Here is a 23,023-nt window from a genome sequence, read left to right as displayed (position 1 = left end):
AATATATACATCTATACACATATACATACACATATATATATATGTATGTATATTGTAGAGATGAGGGTCTCACTATGTTACCCAGGCTGGTCTCAAATTCCTGGCCTCAAGCAATCCTCCTGCCTTGGCCTCCCAAACTGCTTGGATTACAGGCATGAGCCACTGTACCAGCCCACCTTTATTAGTTTCTTAAATATTCCAGTGTTTTATGTAAATACAAGCAATTATGAATATATATTCTTCTTACACTTAACAATGTATCTTGGAGATCTTGGCATATCACTACGTTAAGAGCGTCCTCTTTTTTCTTTTTTTAAAGACTATTCCATTGTATAGATACAACTTAGTTTTTCTTCTTATGAATGAGGTGGAGGATTTTTTCATACCGAAAGCCCTTATTTTTCTGTGGACTGTCAGATCATGTCCTTTGCCTATTTATGTGTTGCACTGTTGGCACTTTTCTTAACTCAAACCTACAATAAATATGTAGGTTCACTGGAAAAGAATCAGGTCTGAGAGGAAAGACTTTGAGCTTGTTTTGGGCACAATTATGTTTGAAGCGCTTTTGAGTCATCTTAAGAGGTAATGTGGGCCAGGCATGGTGGCTCATGCCTGTAATTCCAACATTCTGGGAGGCTGAGGCAGTAGGATCACTTGAGGTGAGGAGTTCGAGACCAGCCTGAGCAACACAATAAGACCAGTCTCTACAAAAAATTTTAAAAATTAGCCAGTGGTGGTGGGTTGTGCTTGTAGTCTCAGCTTCTTGAGAGACTGAGACAGGAGGACGGTTTGAACCCAGGAGTTTGAGGTCACAGTGTGTAATGATCAGGCCACTGTACTCCAGTCTAGGCAATGGAACAAAACCCTGTCTCTAAAAAAATTAAAAACAAAAAATAAAAAGATTAACAAAATTAAGCTGGGTGCTGTGGTATATACCTGTAATCCCAGCTACTCAGGTGGCCGATGCAGGAGGATTGCTTGAGCCCAGGGGTTGGAGTCTAGTCTGGGCAACATAGCAAGACCCTATCTCCTAAAATAAAAAGAAGATTTTAAAAATTGATAAACCGCTAGCAAGACTTATCAAGAAAAAAAGAGAAATTGCAAATGTCTGATATCAAGAATTAAAAAGGGGACAGCTCTCAAATCCTACAGATATGAAAAAGATAAGGATATTTTGAGCAATTTATGCTAATACATTTGATAATGTAGATGAAATAGACAAATCAAACTGACACAAACTGACATAACAGAAAATCTGAATAGTCCTATATCTACTAAATAAATTGAAATCCACAATGAAAAACTTTCCATGAAGAAAACTCCAAGCGTAAATTACTTCACTAATGAATTCTTCCAAATACTTAAGTAAGAAATATGGGTATAGGCCGGGCGCGGTGGCTCACGCCTGTAATCCCAGCACTTTGGGAGGCCGAGGTGGGCGGATTACGAGGTCAGGAGTTCAAGACCAGCCTGGCCAACATAGTGAAACCCCATCTCTACTAAAAATACAAAAAATTAGCCGGGCATGGTGGCGGGAGACTATAATCCCAGCTACACGGGAGGCTGAGGCAGTAGAATCGCTTGAACCCGGGAGGCAGAGGTTGCAGTGAGCGGAGATCACGCCACATCACTCCAGCCTGGACGACAGAGCAAGACTCCGTCTCAAACCAAAAAAAAAAAAAAAAAAAAAAAAGAAAAAGAAAAAGAAAAAAAAATATGGGTATAAACCTAAGAGAGAATAAATAAGAAATAATACCCGGTGGCTCAGCCTGTAATCCCATCACTTTAGGAGGCCGAGACGGGCGGATCACAAGGTCAGGAGATCAAGACCATCCTGTGAATGGTGAAACCCCATCTCTACTAAAAATACCAAAAAAAAAAAAAAAAAAAGTAGCCGGGCGTGGTGGCGGGCGCCTGTGGTCCCAGCTACTGGGAGGCTGAGGCGGGAGAATGCCATGAACCCGGGAGGCAGAGCTTGCAGTGAGCCGAGATTGCACCACTGCACTCCAGCCTGGGTGACAGAGCAAGACTCCGATTTCATATGATACAAAAGATTAGAGGTAGATAATAAACCTTAATATGAAAGGTGAACAATAAAGCTTTGAGCAACAAAGTAAGGTAAAAATCGAACAAATCAAAGTATAAAGTAAAAACATAAAATACTGCATGTTCTCTCCTATAAGTGGGAGTTGAGTACATTGAGTACACACAGACACAAAGAAGGCAACAACAGACACTGGGGCCTACTTGAGGGTGGAGGGTGGGTGGAGGGTGAGGATCAGAAAACTACCTTTCGGGTTCCATGCTCGTCACCTGGGTGACAGGCAGTTTACCTATGTAACGAACCTGCACATGTACCCCTGAACATGAAAGTTGAAAAAACAAAGTAAAAACATGTTCATACAGGCCAGGTGTGGTATATAATTACATCCATAATTCCAGCACCTTGGAAGGCCAAGGTGGGCAGATCACCTAAGGTCAGGAGTTTGAGACCAGCCTGGTCAACTTGATGAGACCTCATTTTTGCAAACATACAAAAATTAGCCAGGCAAGGTAGTGTGCACCTGTAGTCCCAGCTACTCAGGAGGCTGAGGCAGGAGAATCGTTTGAAACTGGGAGGCGAAGTGGCAGTGAACCAAGATCGCAACACTGTACTCCAGCCTGGGCCACAGAGCAAGACTGTCTTAAAAAAAAAAACAAAACAAAACAGAAAAAAACAAACATGTTTATATTGTTATAAATAAATGGGAGGGAGAAGGCAGAAATCCTCCTTACAGAAGAATTCCAAACAATATAGACAGGTAGATAGTTCTTACTCCCCTTGAGAGTGGGCTGGAATTAGTGATGACTTCTAAAGAGAGTATGGAAGGAGTATAATAGTAACTTTACAGTGGAGAAACCCGGCTAACACTGCCTTAACCAAGTGATCAAAGTTAATATCACTAGCAACAAGTCAAGTTGATATTATATACCTGTAATATTGTGTGCAGAGTTGGTTCCTTCTGGTGGGTTCTTGGTGTCGCTGACTTTAAAAATGAAGCTGTGGACCTTCGTGGTATTACAGCTCTTAAAGGTGGCATGGGACCAAAGAGTGAGCAGCAGCAAGATTTATTCTGAAGAGCAAAGGAACAGCTTCCGCAACCTGGATGGAGAGCCGAGCTGCTAGACGCTGCTGGCTGGGGTTGGGGGGTGGTGGCGGGGTTGGGGGGCAGCTTTTATTCCCTTATTTGTCCCCGCCCAGATCCTGCTGATTGGTCCATTTTACAGTGTGCTGATTGGCCCATTTTACAAGGTGCTGATTGGCGCATTTTACAAACCTCTAGCTAGCTACAGAGCACTGATTGGTGCGTTTTAAAATCCTCTTGTAAGACAGAAAAGTTCTCCAAGTCCCCACCCGACCCAGAAGTCCAGCTGGCTTCACCTCTCAATATGATGCGTTGAGTACACTTTACATATGTGGTATTCTTCCCTAAAACACATAACCACAGTCTAATCATCAAAAAAAAAAAAAAAAAGAAAAATCAGACAAATCCAAATTGAGGGATATTCTACAAAATATCTGACCGCTACTCCTTGAAACTGTCAAGGTCATGAAAAACAGAAACAGATTGAGAAACTGTCATTGACCAGGGGAGACTAAGGAGACATAATAACTGATGACAAAATACAATATGGCATCCTGGACGAGATCCTAAAACAGAAAAACTACATTAGTAGACAGACCAATGAAATCCAAATAAAGCCCAGGGTTTAGTTAATAATGGTCTACTGATGCTGGTTTCTTAGTTTTGACAAATGTGCCATGGTATTGTGAGATGTTAACATTAGGGGAAGCTGGGGAAGGGGTATATGGGAATTCTCTGGACTATCTTCGCAACTTTTCCATAAATCTGAAATTATCCCCAAATATATAAATTATTACTATCTTTTGAGACAGGGTGTCACTCTGTAGCCTAGGCTGGAGTGCAGTTGAGATAGATCAGGTAGGATGGTCACAGCCTCACTTAAAGGGGAAGAAGATACTTGCCAAACAGACAGATGGAGAGAACAGCTCAACGCTGCACAACCCGCATCAGGAACTCGTGGTCAGAACATCCTGCTGCAAGGAGGAAAAAGAGTAAAAGGGGAAAAAACGTCGAGCTTGCACAGGGACAGAAACCCTTGGTCAGTGTCTTTAGGTTGACCTATACTCATTTAACAGTAAAAACACACCCCAGGATGGAGAATTACAATGCTAATGAGACATGCAATGTATATACTGGCATGTATAGCAATAGTGTGTGCTCATCCAGAAGACCTTCCACAACATGCTTAACAGCAACACTCATTCCCACCCTTTAATGAATAATTATATAAGCTTCTCATAAAGGTAATTTCCCCAGTGTAGGATGGGGCTGTCTCATTCTCAAGTAGCCCTCTCTGGCCCAGCTATCAAGAGTGTACTTTCACTTTGCAATAAACTACTTTGCCTACTTTTACTTTGGATTTGCTCTCAAATTCTTTTGCGCACCAAAGTCAAGAACCTGAACCGGCCCACCAACAACACAGTGGAGCTTTCACAGCTTACTGCATCCTCGTTCTCCCTGGTTCAAGCAATCCCCTCACCTAAGCCTCCAGAGTAGCTGGGACTACAGGTGTGCACCATCGCGTCTGGCTATTTAAAAAAATTTTTGGTAGAGAAGAGGTCTTGCTATGTTGCCCAGGCTGGTCTTGAACTCCTGAACTCAAGTACTCGTCCCGCCCCAGTCTTCCAAAGTGCTGGGATTACAGGCATAAGCCACTGTGTCTGGCCAAAATATATATTTCAAAAAAGACTGACTAAACCTCCAGCTGTCATACATTGTTGTGGTGGTATAAACAGGTACATTTAGTTTGGAAAACTGAGTTGCTTACCCTCCGACTCAGCAGTTCTATTCTTGGGTATCTATCCAAGAGAAACCAGTGCAGTTTTATTAATAGCCTAAACATAGAAACAAATGTCCACTAGCCAGAGAATACTGATACATTCAATGATACAAATTATAGAGACATGTTGAGTTAAAGAAACCAAACACAAGAGTACATACTCGGCTGGGTGCGGTGGCTCAAACCTGTAATCCCGGCACTCTGGGAGGCCAGGAGTTCAAGATCAGCCTGGGCAACATAGTGAGAGCCCCCAGCTCTACCAAAAATTTAAAAATTAGCGAGGTGTGGTAGCATTAATCTGTAGTACTAGCTATTCAGTTGGCTGAGCCCAGAAATTTGAGGTTACAGTGAGCTATTATTGTGCCTCTGAACTCTGGTCTGGGCAACAGAGCAAGATGCTGTCTTTTTTTTTTTTTTTTTTTTTTTTGAGTCAGGAGTATCACCGTGTTGCTCAGGCTGGTCAAGAACTTCTGGCCTAAAGCTATACTCTGGCCTTGGTCCGTCTCTTAAAAAAAAAAAAAGGGGAGCTGGGCTTGGTGGCTCAAGCCTGTATGTAATCCCAGCACCTTGGGAGGCTGAGGCAGGCGGATCGTATGAGCTGAGGTGTTGGAGAACAGCCTGGGCAACATGGCAAGACCTCATCTCTACAAAAAATACAAAAATTAGCTGGGTGTGGTTGTGTGTGCCTGTAGTCCCAGTTACTCGGGGGGCTGAGGCAGGAGGATCACTTGAGCCCAGGAGTTCCAGGCTGCAGTGAGCCAAGATGGCACCACTGCACTCCAGCCTGGATGACATAAACCCTCTCTCTCTCTCAAAAAAAGTATATACTATGAGTCCATTTATATGAAATTCTTGAAAGGACAATACTAACGGATGTGATTTTGTAGAGTAGTGCTCACTTCCACAGCAGCAACAGTAACTTATGAACCTGTACACTTAAGGTTAGTGCACTTTAAGCTTCAAATTTAAGAAAAAAAAAAAAAACTGGTTAAAGTTTGCCATTTCAACTATTTTATTTATTTATTTATTTATTTATTTATTTATTTATTTAGAGACGGAGTCTTGCTCTTGTCGCCCAGGCTGGAGTGCAGTGGCACGATCTTGGCTCACTGCAACCTCCGCCTCCCGGGTTCAAGCGATTCTCCTGCCTCGGCCACCCAAGTAGCTGCGACTATAGGCACATGCCACCACGACCGGCTAATTTTTGTATTTTTAGTAGAGACAGGGTTTCCCATGCTGGCCAGGCCGCTCAAACTCCTGACCTCAGGTGATCCACCCACCTTGGCCTCCCAAAGTGCTGGGATTACAGGTGTGAGCCACCACACCCGGCCTCAACCATTTTAAAGTGTACAATTCGGTGGCATTATGTATATGCACAATGTTATGCAACCACCACCACTTTCCATTTCCAGAATGTTATCATCCCAAAGAGAAACTCCCCTCCCCTCCTGCTCAGTCCCTGGTAATCTATATTCTACTTTGGATGGATTTGCCTACTGTAGCTACATCACATTAGTGTTTCTGTGTACTTTGAAGCCAGATTGGCAGAGAAAGAAAAATGGTAAGGAAATAGCTTCTTGAGATATTTGGCTGTGAATATAGTGTATGTGGTAGCTGGAGGGGATAAGGGTGGGGTTTTGGCTTTATGTTTTAAGATGGTTGTAATTTGAACTTAAGAGTCAAAGTTGAGAGTTCCCAGGTCAGAAGGAAGTTGAATAACTGAGGCCTGCAAAGGCATGGTAAGATCAGCGACTGTGTTTTGGGGTGGGGAGAAGGGGGCACTGGAATAGAAGTTTGGGGTGAATTTATGAAGGGAATCTTTTGCCAGGATAAGTTTTAAACTTTAATAATATCACCACCAGGATTTGAGTACCTTTGCCAGGCACTGGGTTAGGTACTGGACATAATTCTCTTTTATAACCACCCAGCAAGACAGGTATTATTGGTATGAACTTATTCATACTTTTTTCTTTTTTGAGACAGAGTCTTGTTCTGTCACCCAGGCTGGAATGCAATGGTGCCATCTCGGCTCACCACAACCTCCGCCTTCTGGGTTCAAGAGATTCTCCTGCCTCAGCCTCCCGAGTAGCTGGGACTACAACTGCGTGCCACCACACCCAGCTAATTTTTGTATTTTTAGTAGAGACAGGGTTTCACCGTGATGGTCAGGCTGATCTCTAACTCCTGACATCGTGATCCACTCACTTCAGCCTCCCTAAGTGTCAGGATTACAGGCATGAGCCACTGCACCCAGCCTGTTCATACCAGTTTTATTGGTATGAACTTAGTTTGAGAGAATTTGCCAAAGACCAGTTTTTAGTGGATAGGCTCAAAATATTTGAAACATAACCAACTTTGTGAATGTCTGTATGAGAAGGCAAACAATTTTGGCCCTTTAAGCTCAGGTTGGAGTGTTACTGGCTTCACTGAGTGTCTCTGGGCAGCCTTAAAGATGCTGAAGGGTGGGGGTGGGAGGGTTTGGTGAAGAAATTAGGAGGTGCAGAAAGAACAGGAGATGGCCAAAGTCAGCCTAGTTTGGTTAAGAAAAAAATTTGGCCATGCCTTTGGTAAACCGGGGGGAGGCCTGTCATGGACTTCAGGCCATGTACTAAAGGATCTATTGGACCAGGCCTAGGATTGGCTGTGCAAAGCAAACAGCAGGCAGATAATCATGCTTAAGAGTGCAGGGAGGGCTGGGCGTGGTGGCTCACACCTGTAATCCCAGCATTTTGGGAGGCTGAGGCGGGTGGCTTACTTGAGGTCAGGGGTTAGAGACCACCCTGGCCAACTGGGCAAAACCCCACCCGACTCTACTAAAAATACAAACATGGCAGGGTGTGGTGGCTCATTCCTGGCCTCAGCACTTTGGGAGGCTGAGGCGGGCGGATCACTTAAGGTCAGGAGTTGGCCAACATGGTGAAACCACGCCTCTACTAAAAATACAAAAATTAGCTGGGTGTGGTGTCAGGGGGTGGGGTGCCTGTAATCCCAGCTACTCAGGAGAATTGCTTGAACTCAGGCAGTGGAGGTTGTGGTGAGCAGAGATCGCACCACTGTGCTGGGCGATAGAGTAACCAAGACTCTGTCTGAAAAAAAAAAAAAAAGGCCGGGTGCAGTGGCTCACACCTGTAACCCCAGCACTTTGGGAGGTCGAGGCGGGCGGATCATGAGGTCAGTAGATCGAGACCATCCTGGCTAACATGGTGAAACCCTGTCTCTACTAAAAATACTAAAAATTAGCAAGGCGTGGTGACACGCCCCTGTAGTCCCAGCTACTTGGGAGGCTGAGGCAGAACTGCTTAAACCTGGGAGGCGGAGGTTGCAGTGAGCCGAGATCACGCCACTGCACTCCAGCCTAGGCAACACAGTGAGACTGTGTCTCAGAAAAAAAAAAAAAAAAGAGTGCAGGGAAAACACGGGCAGCAAGTGGCCACAGACCTGGTGAAACCACTGCTACAAATGGGCAACACCCTCAGGAGACTAGCCAATGCTCTTGGGAGACAGAGGGACTAGCCACAGGACTCTTAAAGAGTAGCAGAAAAATATTCTAGATTAAGTCAGAATATCTTGGACTTGTTAACTAAATTAGTTCAATAATGATCAACTGACATATCTAGGTTAAAAGGCTATTTTCATTCCTCAATGTTACAGTCAGAATATTTACAGAAGTATTTATTTTAAAAGTAGACTTAAAAAAGAAAAGTAATTTAGATGAAAAGATCCAAGGTGTATTGTTTCATGTAGGTGTTACTGCTACCTATACTTTCACCCCATTTATTAAGCCCAAAACACTTCAAGCAACTTCAGGTTCACAAATTAATAAGGAGGTACAGAAGCCCAACCAGGATGGGACAGAATGTGTTTCAGGTTAGAAGGGGACAGCATGGCTCCACAATGATGTCTTGTATGGAACACTTGTGCTCCACTGTAATGAAGATTTTCTTCCTGAAAATCTGAATGTGACATTTTAGATCCTCTGGTTGTTGGTTTAGTCTCCCGATTGTAATGGTGTGCTGGAGTCAGGTGGTTGACTAGAAGGTCAATCCAAGCTCCTAGGCTCCCCTCTCTTGTAGGCCTCAATTATCCACCTGTGAGGCTCAGGAGGGCTGACCAACCTGAAGGTTGGGAAAACTTGCTTAAATGAGGAATTGCCATTTCAGCATAAACTGTCCTTAAGTCTACTGTAGAAATTGTTTTCATTCTGGAGATGGTGAGTCCCAGAAGATCATGGCCAAGATGATGTCCTAAGTAGCTTCCTCTGAGATTTTATGCTCAAGAGGGAGCCATCTGGCCACTTGCTTCTTCTTACATTTCTAATAGCTGCTCCATTTCCTTAAGGGCTGTTGTTAAATCATTTACTTGATTGTTACATAAGGTTTGCTGTTCTAGGAATCGGACTCTTTCCTCTTTCATCTCCAGCTTTACCTTTAAGGCCTGCATGGAAAGACATTCCAAAAGAAAACAACACATACACAAAACTCTTGACTAACAGGAAATACAATTCCCACATCAGAACATTATGCTCCTTTTCCACTAAGGAAGACCACTGGAGGATCAACAGACTGTATCTTCTATTTTAGATTTTATTTCTATGCACTGGTTTTAGGAATTGTCCCTCTAGTAGTAGAGAGGGACTAGACTCCTGTATCTAAACTGGAACGATGAAATCCTCTACGTTTGCTGCAATATCCCATGATTCATCCAAGCAATCTGAAACAGTCCAGACCAAAGAATCTGTGCTTACTACAGGTCTTCTCCTTGAGTTATCAAGTTTCCATAGAATGGATTACATATAGTTCTCAATTCCCAACTCTGAGCAACCTACTGTGTTACACATTGCCTCATGCCTTGGCGATGTGAACATTTGCAAGAAGCCTCGGTAACAGAAAAAAAAAAAATTAGTGGGAAAAACTGCTAAAATCCAAATGAAGACTTGGAATATAGTTAATAGTAATGTACTGATGTTGGTCTCTTTTTTAAAAAATTTTTTTCCTGCCGGGTGCAGTGGCTCACACCTGCAATCTCAGCACTTTGGGAAGCCGAGGCGGGCAGATCACCTGAGGTCAGGAGTTCGAAACCAGCCTGGCCAACACAGTGAAACCCTGTCTCTACTAAAAATATAAAAATTAGCCAGTCATGGTCGCAAACGCCTGTAATCCCAGCTACTTGGGAGACTGAGGCAAGAAAATCGCTTGAACCCGGGAAGCGGAGGTTGCAGTGAGCCAAGATCACGCCATTGCACTCCAGCCTGGGGGACAACAGTGAGACTTTATCTCCTTGCCCTCCTGGGCCCAAGTGGTCTTCTTGCCTCAGCCTCCTGAGCAGCTGGGACTACAGGTATGCACCACCACACCTGGCTATTTTCTAAATTTTATTTTGTAGAGATGGAGTCTTGTTATGTTTCCCAGGCTGGTCTCAAACTCCTGGCTTCAAGTAATCCTTCCACCTCAGCCTCCCAAAGTGCTGGGATTATAGGCGTGAGCCACCATGCCTGGCTGATTTCTTAGTTTTGACAAATTTACCAGGATAATGTAAGATGTTACTATTGGGGGTGGAGGAGGAAGTGCATCAAGAAGAATAGCTAATGGATGCTGGGCTCAATACCTAGGTGATGGGATGATCTGTGCAGCAAACCACCATGGCACACGCTTACCTGTGTAACAAGCCTACACACCCTGTACATGTACCCCTGAACTTAAAAGTTGGAAAAAAAAAAAAAAAACACGTTACTATCAGGGTAAATTTTCTGCATTATCTTTGTAACTTTCCTATAAATCTAAAATTATTTAGAAAGTTTATTAAAAATAAATAGAAAAACAGGAAAGACCCCACTATAAATCTACCTATCATGGTAGGAAATGGTCAGGGTGATGTCTGCCTCTCACCTGTAACTCCTCCATCTGCTTTTTGGCTGTTTCGTTAAAAAGCTTCAGCTCCTCTTGCAAAGTTTCTAACAGCAACTAAGAGGAAAGCACAATGTAGTAAACAAATCTTCATATAAAACCAGACTTGCAGTAGATGATGGCTAACATCCTTTCCACACAGTTCTCAACAAAGGAGTCAGGAGAGAAATTTGATAAAGTATAGAACAGAAGAACGAGAAAGCTCTCTCTACAGGTTTACCTATTATGTGTTTTAAATTTTCAATTCAGACTCACTTATATTTGTAAGCACAAAGCTACCTTTCAAGTAAAATATGCTATTTTGAGTACACGTCCCATTTCTCTTTTCTACCATCACAGATAATCAAAGGCTGTTTCTTGGAGTTTATGGAATATATAGCAGAGACCTTCTTAGATTTACAGAGCCCCACAGTCACTCAGCCCTTGTGCCCTTTCACACCCATGCCCTCACCATAGAGTCCATGTGATCAGTAGTGGATTCTTGTTGTGATGCCAGGGTCTCACTGCCTAAAGCTGATGGATACAACAAAGTCAATCTCACTTAGGGAACTACACACCTTAAACAAAAGAAAATAAAAACCCTCTGTGGACAAGTACAGAAATATTCATGAGGGGAATTTCTCTTAAGTGTCTCATCCTGGACTTTCTCCTAAGTTTTCACCTTGGCAGGGCCACCCATATCTGCCCTGCAAAACTGTATTTTATCTCCTTTCAATCTAGGTTTTGATATGGCCAAAAATTCGGTATACTTTCTCCTTAGGTCAGTGGACAATTTGTCCAAAGGAAATGTATAGGTTGGATTTTTTTTGGTTTTGTTCACAATTCACAAAGCTATTTTTAAGAGCCTTTCAGGCCTTAACAAATTATTACTTTTGGTAATATCACATGCATGTAATAAATTAAAATCATACAAAATATTTATGGTGTCGGATGTGGTGGTGCACGCCTGTAGTCCCAGCTATTTGGGGGGATTGCTTGAGCCCAGGAGTTGGAGGCCAGCCTGGGCAACATAGCGAGATCCCATCTCAAAAAAATAAACAATTTTAAATTTAAAAACATATATATTTATGGTGACTATAAAGAATATCCTAGGCCGGGCATGGTAACTCATGTCTGTAATCCCAGCACTCTGGGAGGCCGAGACAGGCAGATCACTTGAGGTCAGGCGTTTGAGACCAGCCTGGCCAACATAGCAAAACCCCGTCTCTACTAAAAACACAAAAATTAGCTGGGTGTGGTGCTACACGCCTGTAATCCCAGCTACTCAGGAGGCTGAGGCAGGAGAATCACTTGAACCCAGGAGGAGGAGGTTTCAGTGAGCCGAAATCACACCTCTGCACTTCAGCCTGGGCAATGGAATGAGACTTCATCTCAAAAAAAAAAAAAGAATATCCTCAACTGTAACCTAAAGATTAACCACTAACATTCAAAGTCAGTATTCCTTAATACAAAAAGGCCTGGGCCCCTTTCCTGGGCATTCTCTGGCTCTTTGACTCAGTCTGAGGCCCTCTTACAGTCTTTGGGCAATTCCTTCTTCTGCTCTCTTTGCTACAGATACTGCTTTCTGGGGGACAGGGTCAGAATAGTAGTCACATTTTAGTCACTGTAATTCTGATGATTAACCAGGTTTAAGAATGCTTGAAATAGTATCTTCTTTCTCTTCCCATTTGGGATTACTAGCATGCTTGAAAGGAAGAGCATGTTTAAACAAAATGTTCCTTTCAAGCACACTAGTAACTTTCCCAAATAGGAAGAGACAGAAAATGTTCTCCCTTGAAAGGAACAAAGTATTTCTCATCTATTTGCAAGGTCATGCCTGTTGGCACTAAATGAATGGCATAAAGTGTTCAGGTAGGAAAGAGATAACCCTCTCTCTATAATCATCTGAAATCCTGCTGGCCAGGCAAAAATCAACATCACATGAAAACAAACAGAAGCTTTCCAAAATCTTTAGGGCTTTATGAAAGTAACCCCTGCACATACTGGGCCAGCTGATGCCATGCTGCCAAGATCAACCCCGGAAGGGGCATATGCACCAATTCCTTCAAAGGAGGCTAGCTGTGTGCTGTCTCTTACCTGGATCGAGGCCCTTGCTCTCCAAAATTGCCAAACAGTTGTCCCGAAACTTCTCCAGCAGCTCTACCTTCTGGGTCAGGTCCTTCAGCTCTCCCTATTGGAGCACAGCACAGACAGATCAGGAATTGTCCAACTCCCTAGGGGTGGTTGCCCTTTCTTGCCCTTGCTCTCGGACAGCCATAGCAAAAGCCTGGCTTTTTTTTTCTGCCCTTGGGCATCTGTGCATTAACAAGCTTGCTCATCCAAGGGGCCACCCATCAGGATTCCATGTGGATCGCCCAGTGGCAGCTGGTAACAGAGCTCTCGTGGGTCTCTTACCTGAGTTTCAGTCAACTTCTGGTGCAACTGCTTGTTGACGGCTTCTAACAGCTGGTTCTTGTCCTTGAGCTCTTCCTCTGATTTTTGCTTACTCAGTGGTTTGTAGCTGTAACAATAGTTGTACTTACATGAAAAGATAAAAGGGGTAACAGTATGGCCCACACCAGGCGCGGTAGCTCATGAGGTCGGGAAATCAAGACCAGCCTGACCAAGATAGAGAAACCCTGTCTCTACTAAAAATACAAAAGATTAGTCAGGCGTGGTGGCGCATGCCTGTAATCCCAGGTATTTGGGAGGCTGAGGCAGGATAATCGCTTGAACCCAGGAGGTGGAGGTTGTGGTGAGCTGAGATTGCGCCATTGCACTCCAGCCTGGGTGGCAACAAGAGCAAAACTCCGTCTAAAAAAAAAAGAAAGAAAAATACAGCCTACAGAGTTACACAAACACGTCCCATTCTATCCTGGCTATTACATAGTGGTATATGACCTTCAGTGAGTTGCATAACCTCCTGAGGCCTTGTTTCCTCATTTTTGAAATCAGGACAATACCCACATCTCACAGTATTATTATTATGAGTAATAAGAGAGAAAACACGTGTGCATTTCTTAGCCCAGTAGCTGGGCTATTATCTAATAAAATAATCTAATGTTAGTTTATCATCTAATAAACTCTAATATCACCAATTGTTGGGAGCAGGCCCCCCAAATCTGGCCATAAACTGGCCCCAAAACTGGCCATAAACAAAATCTCTGCAGCACTGTAACATGTTCATAAAGGCCCTAACGCCCATGCTGGAAGGTTGTGGGTTTACGGGAATGAGGGCTAGGAACACCTGGCCTGCCAAGGGCGGAAAACCACTTAAAGGCATTTTTTTTTTTTTTGAGATGGAGTCTACGGTGAAACACCGTAGTTAACCAGGATGGTCTCCTGACCTTGTGATCCGCCCGCCTCGGCCTCCCAAAATGCTGGGATTACAGGCGTGAGCCACCGCGCCTGGCCCTTAAAGGCATTCTTAAGCCACAAACAATAGCATGAGCAATCTGTGTCTTAAGGGCGTGTTCCTGCTGCAGTTAACTAGCCCAACCTATTCCTTTAATTCAGCCCATCCATTTCCCATAAGGGATACTTTTAGTTAATTTACTATCTATAGAAACAATGCTAATGACTGGTTTGCTGTTAATAAATACGTGGGCAAATCTCTGTTCGGGGCTCTCAGCTCTGAAGGCTGTGAGACCCCTGATTTCCCACTTCACACCTCTATATTTCTGTGTGTGTGTCTTTAACTCCTCTAGCGCCGCTGGGTTAGGGTCTCCCCGACCAAGCTGGTCTCGGCAACCAATATTAGAGTTTTTTCTTAAAGTTCTCAGTCTTTTTTGCTAGTATTTTGTCTTCAAAACTTTTTTATTTTTGTAAGTCAGAGTCTTGCTCTGTCACCCAGGCTGGAATGCAATGACATGATCTTGGCTCACTGCAATCTCTGCCTCCCGGGATGAAGTGATCCTCCTGCCTCAGCCTCCTGAGTAGCTGGGATTACAGACATGCGCCACCACGCCTGGCTAATTTTTGTATTTTTAGTAGAGATGGGGTCCCATCATGTTTCCCAGGCTAGACTCAAACTCCTGACCTCAGGTGATCCACCCACCTTGGCCTCCCAAAGTGTTGCGATTACAGGTGTGAGCTGGTGTGCCCTGCTGTCTTCAAAACTTTTAAGATATGCCCAAATAATAGATCTGGAACTAAAACCTATTTGTACAGACTTTTCAGCTTATTATTTCTATTTCTGATAGTGCAAAACTTCCAAACTAGCCTCAAAGATGAGACATGAATCCTTCTCCAGGTTTTCACCACCACCACCACCAGAATCTTCATCTCGAGATCACTAACTACATACACCCAGCCCTTCCTCTCCTGAAGGCTTTACCCTCCTGTTGATGGGCCATAGCTAAGTGTGATTTCCAATCAGCAGTGGTCCTGGCGTGGAGTCCAAAAAGCTCTTGCTTGAGACACAGGATAGTAGCACCAGTGATTCTTGCATTGACAATGGTTCTTACACCTAGCTGTGCCTCACCCCTGAAAATTCCACTCAGGTTCCTGAGGTGGAACCCAGACCCTAACACAGTAAACAAGTCCCACGAATGATTCTGATGCAGAACCAAGGATTGAGATCCACCACCCTAGAATAGTGGCCAAGTTGATTTACCCTGATGCTCACCCTTTTCTGACATTCCTTCTGGTGGCAGTGTCAGTAGCTTTCATTTGCCTAGGAGGGCAGAAACAAAGAAATGAATCAGACACTCACAGTACTGTTAAGTGTGCTGTGAACAGGCAGAACAAAGAGCTTGAGTTTCTGAGGAAAAGAACCAGACATAAAAGGCAAATGGCACAAGCTTAAGAGCTCTGAGAGACTATGCATTACTGCTTCAGCACAGATTATTGAAAAGGCTTTTTAGTAGCAAAGGGGCATGCCTCTGACCACCCTAACAACCTGACAGAGCTGCTCCTCTCAAGATGGCGTGGCTATCTCATGTCAACCTCACTCACCTGGAACTGAATGCTGGCTGGGGACACACACACACACTAGGGCTGGACTGTGTGGTCAGAGCAGCAACCTAGGATAACAACTAGTCCCCACCCTGCATGACTACCCCTCAGGGTTGGTGTATGACTACAGTGCTGCCACTTGTATGCTCAGAGCAAGCGATGAAAGAGGAAAGAACACCTCTTATAACTCTGGCTGTGTCTCTTCAAAAAGATCAACACAGAGGGTTCTGGCACAGAGCTCAGCAATGCTGCACTGCTCTGGGCCACTGATTGAAGGCCAGTTGTTCAGGAGACTTGTGTTGTCCAAAACTCTGTTTTCTAATTCTTTGTATTGAGCAATTTCTAGGAAGATGTTCTAACTGGATACTAATGATCCGTTCTCACCCATTCTCTCGTCTCAGTTTGGTGATTTTTGTAACATCATTCTCTGGACCTCCTGAATGAAGCTGTTTGGAAACATCGACTTCTTTGGACCTAACAGGTAAGAGACTCTTAGAAGTGGCCCGAGTTTGTGTGTCTGCAAAGGAAAATGAGAGGTAAAACTTCTGGCATCATAACCCGACAGTTGCAACCCTGTAACAAACAGAGCCCCATTCGAAGTTGTCATAAATCTTTATTTTACTTTATTTTAAAAAGTATTATTTATTTTTTGAGACAGAGTCTTGCTCTGTGGCCCAGGCTGGAGTACAGTGGTGTGATCTTGGCTCACTGCAACCTCCACCTCTTGGGTTCAAACGATTCTCCTGCCTCAGCCTCCCGAGTAGCTGGACTATAGGCACCTAAAATATGTTTTAAAATTTAAAAAATAGAGACAGGGTCTCACTATGTTGCCCAGCCTGGTCTCGAACTCCTGGGCTCAAGCAATCCTCCTGCCTTGGCCATTCTGGCGTGAGCCACGATGCCTGGCCAAATCTTTATTTTCATTCTGGCAAATTTCAACATGTGAAGATTAATTCAAAAGAATAAAACTTCCAGGCTAATTGGCAATAAAAACCAAAATTATTTAAATGTGACAGTACAGCATGTTTGAGGGTAGCCAAAAGTTTCATTGAACTGAAAGGTGTAGGCTGTAAAAGTGAACATGGAGATGGACACCAGCAGAGAGCAGGGTGGAAGTTAGCAGGTAAAACATGGCTGAATCCTTGTACCATCTCATTAAGCTCCTCCAAGCACTCTGCACACTCTCCTAAGGCATGACTGAGTTGCTCTGAGTTTTTTTAAACCGTTACTTCGTTGTTTTTACTAGAATGTCTTCCTAACCATTCTAAGGCATCTTTGTGTCCCCATCACCTAGCAAAGTATCTGGCATATGAACAGGGGTTCAATAACTGCTTGTTGAATAAATGAAACACTTCACAGTTCCATGGGTTGTTTCACAGACCATCTCCAAACCACCTGTCTGGTCCCTTCCTCTTCCATGCTGCCTGCCTCTACCACTAGCCCTTTTGTTTACCCTTTGTTAAGTTTAGAGTTTCCCTATTAGGCATTCTAATCTGATCTTCTTGCCAGATAACCAGAGAAATGGCCCTGCCATAACACTCTTCTTCCCCAAAGGAGAGCATTTTCCTCTATCCTTGTGCCAGCCCCGCAACCACACAATCTATCATTTGTGTTCTACAGCAAATTCAAGTAACTTATCTGGAGTTAAGCACCCCCACCCTCACATGCAGCCTTTTCTGGACTTACTCTCACTTTGTTCACTGTAAAATGGCCCCTTTAAGTTTGACCTAACTTAAGAGCCATTACAATCAAATCAAATTGAAGAAATGCAGTACAAATGAAGTATTAAAAGGGTTCTTTCTGAGGCGTCTGTCTGAAGATAAAGGTAATCTTGGAGGAATATCATCTTCTCCTCTCTCAAGTATTAGTAAGTTTTAAACAATAACAAATCTACTCCATGTAAAATGGAGTTAACAGTCAATTGATCAAAATTAACACTCTTCATTGACTAGAATTGGTTCCAATAATTCGTATTTGCTAAAATCTAGGATTGCACTGTAGGAAAAATTCAGTAGGATTTAACAAAGCTGTCTCTTAAAAATGGGAGACACTGGGAGAGGAACTGGATGGCTGGTGTCAAGGAAGGGAAGGAAGGAAACTTGTTTATCATTGTATATGGTTTTCCACCTTTTTTTTGTTCACATGTGCATATATTACTTATCCAGCCCATGCTCAAAATCAAAACAAAAATCCTGGGAGGCAGCCTAAAAATTTGAAACTGTTCCAGTTACATATGATCATAAAGCTGGGACAGAGATAGAAATCAAAGAGATGAACACTTCCAACTTGGCTGAGAGAGCTAGTCACTGCCCACTGACTGAGGGGCACCGCATCTAAGGGAAAGACACAGCAGCTGAGAGACCTGGCTCCAGTTCTTCCAGCAACTCCTAGTCCCCGCTGGTGCCAGGATTACCATTCAGGTGTTCTGCGGCAACACAAGACAACAAACAACCCATTAAGCCTTGGAGAAAAGCCTATTTACTTCAGAGCTCAACCTTTTTTTTTTGAGACGGAGTCTCGCTCTGTCGCCCAGGCCGGAGTGCAGTGGCGCAATATCGGCTCACTGCAAGCTCCGCCTCCCGGGTTCACGCCATTCTCCTGCCTCAGCCTCCCAAGTAGCTGGGACTACAGGCGCCCGCCACCACGCCCGGCTAATTTTTTGTATTTTTCAGTAGAGACGGTGCTTCACCGTGTTAGCCAGGATGGTCTCCATCTCCTGACCTCGTGATCTGCCCACCTCGCCCTCCCAAAGTGCTGGGATTACAGGCGTGAGCCACCGTGCCTGGCCACTTCAGAGCTCCATCTTGCCAAGGTTTATGTACCAGCTGAGTGGAATCATCTGGGAAGGGATCATAAATAGCTACTCCATAATCTCCCACAACAGTTTTCTGATGTCTGAAGCTTACTCTGTATTATAATCTCTAGATTAGGCAGTTCCCCGACTGCAGACGCCATGAGATGACTTTCAACCACAAGCAAAGCAACACAAAGCAGATGGCAAAGTAATTAAAAACTATTTTTAATCATGTCTCTCTCTTCGCCCAAGTTTCTCAAATACTGTGCCTAGGTCTAACCCCTGTCTCCCACTTCACTCAACAAACGTGTATTGAGAATGTGGTAATGAGAAACACGGTGCAGATATAAAGGTGGACAAAGAACCCTAAGTATCCCACTTCTCAAATGACTCTCCTCTTTCCTCCCTGAAAACAAACCCAATCCCTCAAGATAGCCCAAGTCTGGAAATAAGACGATAACCGATTAGAAGGGGATTCCTAGCTTAATGGGAATAACATTGTACAATAACCAACAACTTGAGTCTAACTGATGAATACAGTACACATGCGGGCAGAAAAGTGCAGAGCACGTCTAAAATCCTACCACATGGCCCTTCCCTTAACTCCCATCATAAACCTACATAGCCTGGTTATAGGGGGCTCGCAGGTTTTCAGGGCCGACGGGACGCCCTTCCCCGTGCCCGCGCCACCCATTCGATCTCCACACTCCCGAGACCATCCCCGGCCAGGCCGCAGTGCCCCGGGCGTGGCGTGGACCCTCACCTGCCGGCTGGCCGCCGCTCAGCGCAGAGGGGGGCTGCAGGCTATACACTGTCTTAACCACACTGGTCATCGTAACGAGGCGGCACGGCTGAACCCTGGAAGGTACAGGATGAATGTTACCCAGCGCTGGGCCACTGGGCCCGAGAGAGTGGAGGGCCCGGGGATAGCGCGACCCGACAGGCCCCGGCTCGGGGTTGGAAAAGAGAAAATCCTCCTTTCCCAGCTCATTCCGTCCTTCCTCCCATCCAGCCCAGTCCCTCGCCCCGGGAGAGCCGAACCCAGGAGCCCGCCGGTCCTGCCCGCAGTCCTTGTCGCTCTCGTTTAAAAGATGCCCTGCAGCAACTGTCGTGCCACCGGCTAAGTCGGCCGCCTGGGTTTCAAATAGAAACTTCCGGTAGCTAGGCGGAAGTGGGTGGGAATCGCACTCTGTAGACAGCCATGTTGTACGGAAAACTCTGTCCGGGGGCGGGGCTTCGGGAGCCGCCATACTGTACGGAAGGTTCGCTCAGAGGCCAGAGCCAGACCTAGCGAAAGGTGTTGGAGCCCCCAGGTCTGGGCAGAGGAGGAGGGTGATGCAATTTGTAGGCTTGAATGGAGCTAATGAGCTACCAGCGTCATATTCCGGGATGGAGACGCAAACGTGGCGACATTTAGGGTCCATGTCACAATCCTCTTTATTTAGTTTGGGATTGTTAGGGATATTGCCAGGAGCACAGGTTATTTGGATGAAAACTACACGTTACAGGTGGAGAGTAGCAGGTGAGGCTTGAAGAAAAGGACCTATGGGCTGAGATACCTGAGGCACCTACCTGAGGTCCTAATTTTAATAGCACTTATCCAGATTTTCAGTAGTGGTTCAAAGCTACTCCCAATAAACAGGGTAGCTTCCATTACTAAATGCACTAGCTCATTCATTTCATCTGGCATTTATTGAGTACCTGCTGATTACCCAACAGTGTTCTCAGTGGGTGGGAGGGAGTGAGGGAGGGCAAATATCAAGATTGACCTTGGCTCTGCCCTCCTGGAGTTTACAACTTAGAAAACAGACAGTGAACAAATAATCACATAAATAAATATATATTTACGGATTGTGGTGAAATTGTGAAGAAGGCTGGGCACAGTGGCTCACAGCTGTAATTATAGCACTTTGGGAGGTGGAGGCGGGTGAATTGCTTGAGTCCAGGAGTTTGAGACCAGCCTGGGCGACATGGTGCAACCCCGTCTCTACAAAAAATACAAAAATTAGCCAGGTGTCATGACATGCTCCTGTAGTCCCAGCTACCCTGGAGGCTGAGGTGGGGGAATTGTGTGACCCTGGCGGGGGCAGAGGTTGCAGTGAGCCGAGATCGCGCCACTGCACTTCACCCTGGGTGACAGAGCGTGATCTCAAAAATCAAACCGAAACACACACACTATGAAGAAAAAGTACAAAATCGTATAAGATAGAAAAGCAGGGAAACTTAGATTATATTGGGGGCTCAGGGAAGACCTCTCTGAGTTGATGTTTGATTAAGGAAGGAGAGGGAGTTAATTTCATTGGGGAAAGGGGAAAATGCAAAGTCCCAAGGCAGAAATGGGTTCTTCTATAGGCACAGAAAGATAGGAAGAGAGTGGTACAGATAAAGCTGGAGAAATAAGAAGTCAAAAGACAGATTTTACAGGCCAAGGTATAGAGATTAGATTTTATCTAAAAGTAATGGAAAGCCACTGAAGTATTATAGCAGGAGAGTGTCATCCAATTTATATTTTATTTTATTTTATTATTATTTTTTGAGACAGGGTCTCACTCTGTTGCCCAGGCTGGAGTGCAATCATAGTTCACTGCAACCTTGAACTCCTGGGCTCAGGAGATCCTCCCACCTCGGCCTCCTGAGTAGCTAAGACTAAAGGTGCCTGCCACCAGACCCAGCTAATTTTTGTAGAGATGGGGTCCTGCTATGTTGCCCAGGCTGGTCTTAAACCCCTGGCCTCAAATGATCCTCCCACTTCAGCCTCCCAAAGTGTTGGAATTACAGGCATGAGCCACTGTACCTGGCTCAATTTATATATTTTTTATATATATATTGTTTTCTTTCTTTTTTTTTTTGGAGACGGAGTCTCACTCTGTTGCCCAGGCTGGAGTGCAGTGGCATGATCTCGGCTCACTGCAACCTCCGCCTCCTGAGTTAAAGCGATTCTCCTGCCTCAGTCTCCCGAATAGCTGGGTCTACAGTGCCACCACCACGCTTGGCTAATTTTTTGTATTTTTAGTAGAGACGGGGTTTCACCATGTTGGCCAGGCTGGTCTCAAACTCCTGACCTCAGGTGATCTGCTCGCTTCGGCCTCCCAAAGTGCTGGGATTACAGGCGTGAGCCACCGCGCCCAGTCCTTTTTCTTTTCGAATAATTGGGCTTGAATAATTGTGTGGATAGAGTCACTATTTTCTGCTGGGGGAGATTGAGAGTTGGGTTTTGAACGTGGAAAACCTCGACATATTTTTGAGGCATTCTGGTGGAGCGGTCAAGTAGGCAATTGGAAATACAGGCCTTGAGCCCAGAAGAGAGCCTGGATTGGAGATACACCCTTGGGAGTTGTTGACATATGAATGTACTTAAAATCTTGATATTTAGGAGTTCGAGACCAGCCTGGCCAACATGATGAAACCCCGTCTCTGCTAAAAATACAAAAAAATGGCCAGGCATAGTGGTTCACACCTGTAATCCCAGCACTTTGGAAGGCTGAGGTGGGATCACTTAAGGCCAGAAATTCGAAACCAGCCTGGCCAACATGGTGAAACTCCATCTCTACTAAAAATACAAAAAACTAGCCAGGCGTGGTGGTGCATGCCTGTAATCCCAGCTACTTGGGAGGCTAAGGCAGGAGAATGACTTGAACCTCAGAGGTGGAGGTTGCAGTGAGCCGAGATGGTGCCACTGTGCTCCAGCCTGGGTGACGGAGCGAGACTCTATCTCAAACAAAATAAAATAAAAAATAAAATAAAACCTTGATATTTGGTGAGCTCAAGAGAAGAAATGTGCAGAGAGCCTTTGGGCCAAGGACAGGGACACCTGCATTTAAAAGTTGCAATGGTAATAAGGTGCTTGCCAAGAAACCTGATAAAGAAGTGCCAGAGAGGTGAGAAGAAAACAAAAAAGGGTGGTGTTCCAAAATCCAAGGAGGAAGTGGCAAGCTGCTGAAGGAGGGAGTGGTGAACCATTGAAAATAGTTGAAAGGGCAAGCAGAATGAGAACGAAAAGCATCCAATGAATTTAGCAACAGAGAAGTCATGATGAGTCTAGCAAGAGGAATGCTGGTGGAGCATTTGGAGTGGCAGTCACATGGGCATGGGTTGAAGAGTACGTGGGAGAGGAGGAAGCAGAGATGGCAGAACTCCAGGCGTCTGTTGCAAAAAGAGCAGAGCAACTGGGCAGTAACTGGAGATGGGTTATGGGGGTCAAAGGAAGCTTTCCTTAAAGCTGTGGATATGTGTGCTGATAGGAACGAGCCAGCAGAACAGAGGGAAAGGATACTTAGGAGCAAGGAAGAAGGAAGATGGGATCCAGAGTAGCATCTTTAAATTCCTTTATTCATGCGCCCCCACAAAATAAAAAAATAAAAAAACCCTTTTGCCTGTTTTCACTTGATACCTAAAATTTAAGTTTACTTTTATTTTATTTTTTTAGAGGCAGGATCTTGCTATGTCACCCAGGCTAGAGTGCAGTGGCTATTCACAGGTATGATCA

At 44.6% G+C, this 23,023-nt stretch overlaps 1 protein-coding gene across 7 annotated transcripts; it reads right to left on the bottom strand.

Annotated features, from left to right (window-relative positions):
* Positions 1-8,519: 8,519 nt before the first annotated feature.
* KNSTRN (kinetochore localized astrin (SPAG5) binding protein) lies at positions 8,520-19,915 on the bottom strand. Of its 7 annotated transcripts, none has more exons than XM_055363374.2 (10): positions 19,579-19,913; positions 19,301-19,395; positions 16,128-16,260; positions 15,415-15,462; positions 13,476-13,601; positions 13,203-13,308; positions 12,885-12,978; positions 11,260-11,321; positions 10,791-10,865; positions 8,520-9,339 (listed from the first exon to the last, which is right to left on the bottom strand). In XM_055363374.2, the coding sequence occupies exons 1-10, from the start codon at positions 19,785-19,787 to the stop codon at positions 9,211-9,213; spliced, it is 1,077 nt and encodes a 358-aa protein (XP_055219349.2). In that variant the 5' UTR covers positions 19,788-19,913; the 3' UTR covers positions 8,520-9,210. The 7 variants fall into 7 exon arrangements, with proteins under 7 accessions (XP_055219349.2, XP_063554542.1, XP_055219352.2 ...); XM_063698472.1 differs by having other exon boundaries at positions 19,301-19,397; positions 19,701-19,912; XM_055363375.2 differs by lacking the exon at positions 8,520-9,339 and adding an exon at positions 9,380-9,615 and having other exon boundaries at positions 19,579-19,914.
* Between the last annotated feature and the right edge of the window lie 3,108 nt (positions 19,916-23,023).

The sequence above is a fragment of the Gorilla gorilla genome, chromosome 16 (genome assembly GCF_029281585.2).
Source record: "Gorilla gorilla gorilla isolate KB3781 chromosome 16, NHGRI_mGorGor1-v2.1_pri, whole genome shotgun sequence".
Classification (NCBI taxonomy): Eukaryota; Metazoa; Chordata; class Mammalia; order Primates; family Hominidae; genus Gorilla; species Gorilla gorilla.
Note: the sequence above shows the minus strand (reverse complement) of the source record. Positions and strands in the feature narration are given on the sequence as shown.

Excerpts from the sequence above, each read along its gene's own strand:
- KNSTRN (XM_055363374.2), bottom strand. The coding sequence starts at position 19,787 with ATGGCGGCTCCCGAAGCCCCGCCCCCGGACAGAGTTTTCCGTACAACA. Across the intron at positions 19,396-19,578 it reads CAGGACCGGCGGGCTCCTGG|GGTTCAGCCGTGCCGCCTCG; the intron begins GTTCGGCTCTCC and ends TGTACCTTCCAG. Across the intron at positions 13,309-13,475 it reads CCAAATACCTGGGATTACAG|CTACAAACCACTGAGTAAGC; the intron begins GCATGCGCCACC and ends CTATTGTTACAG.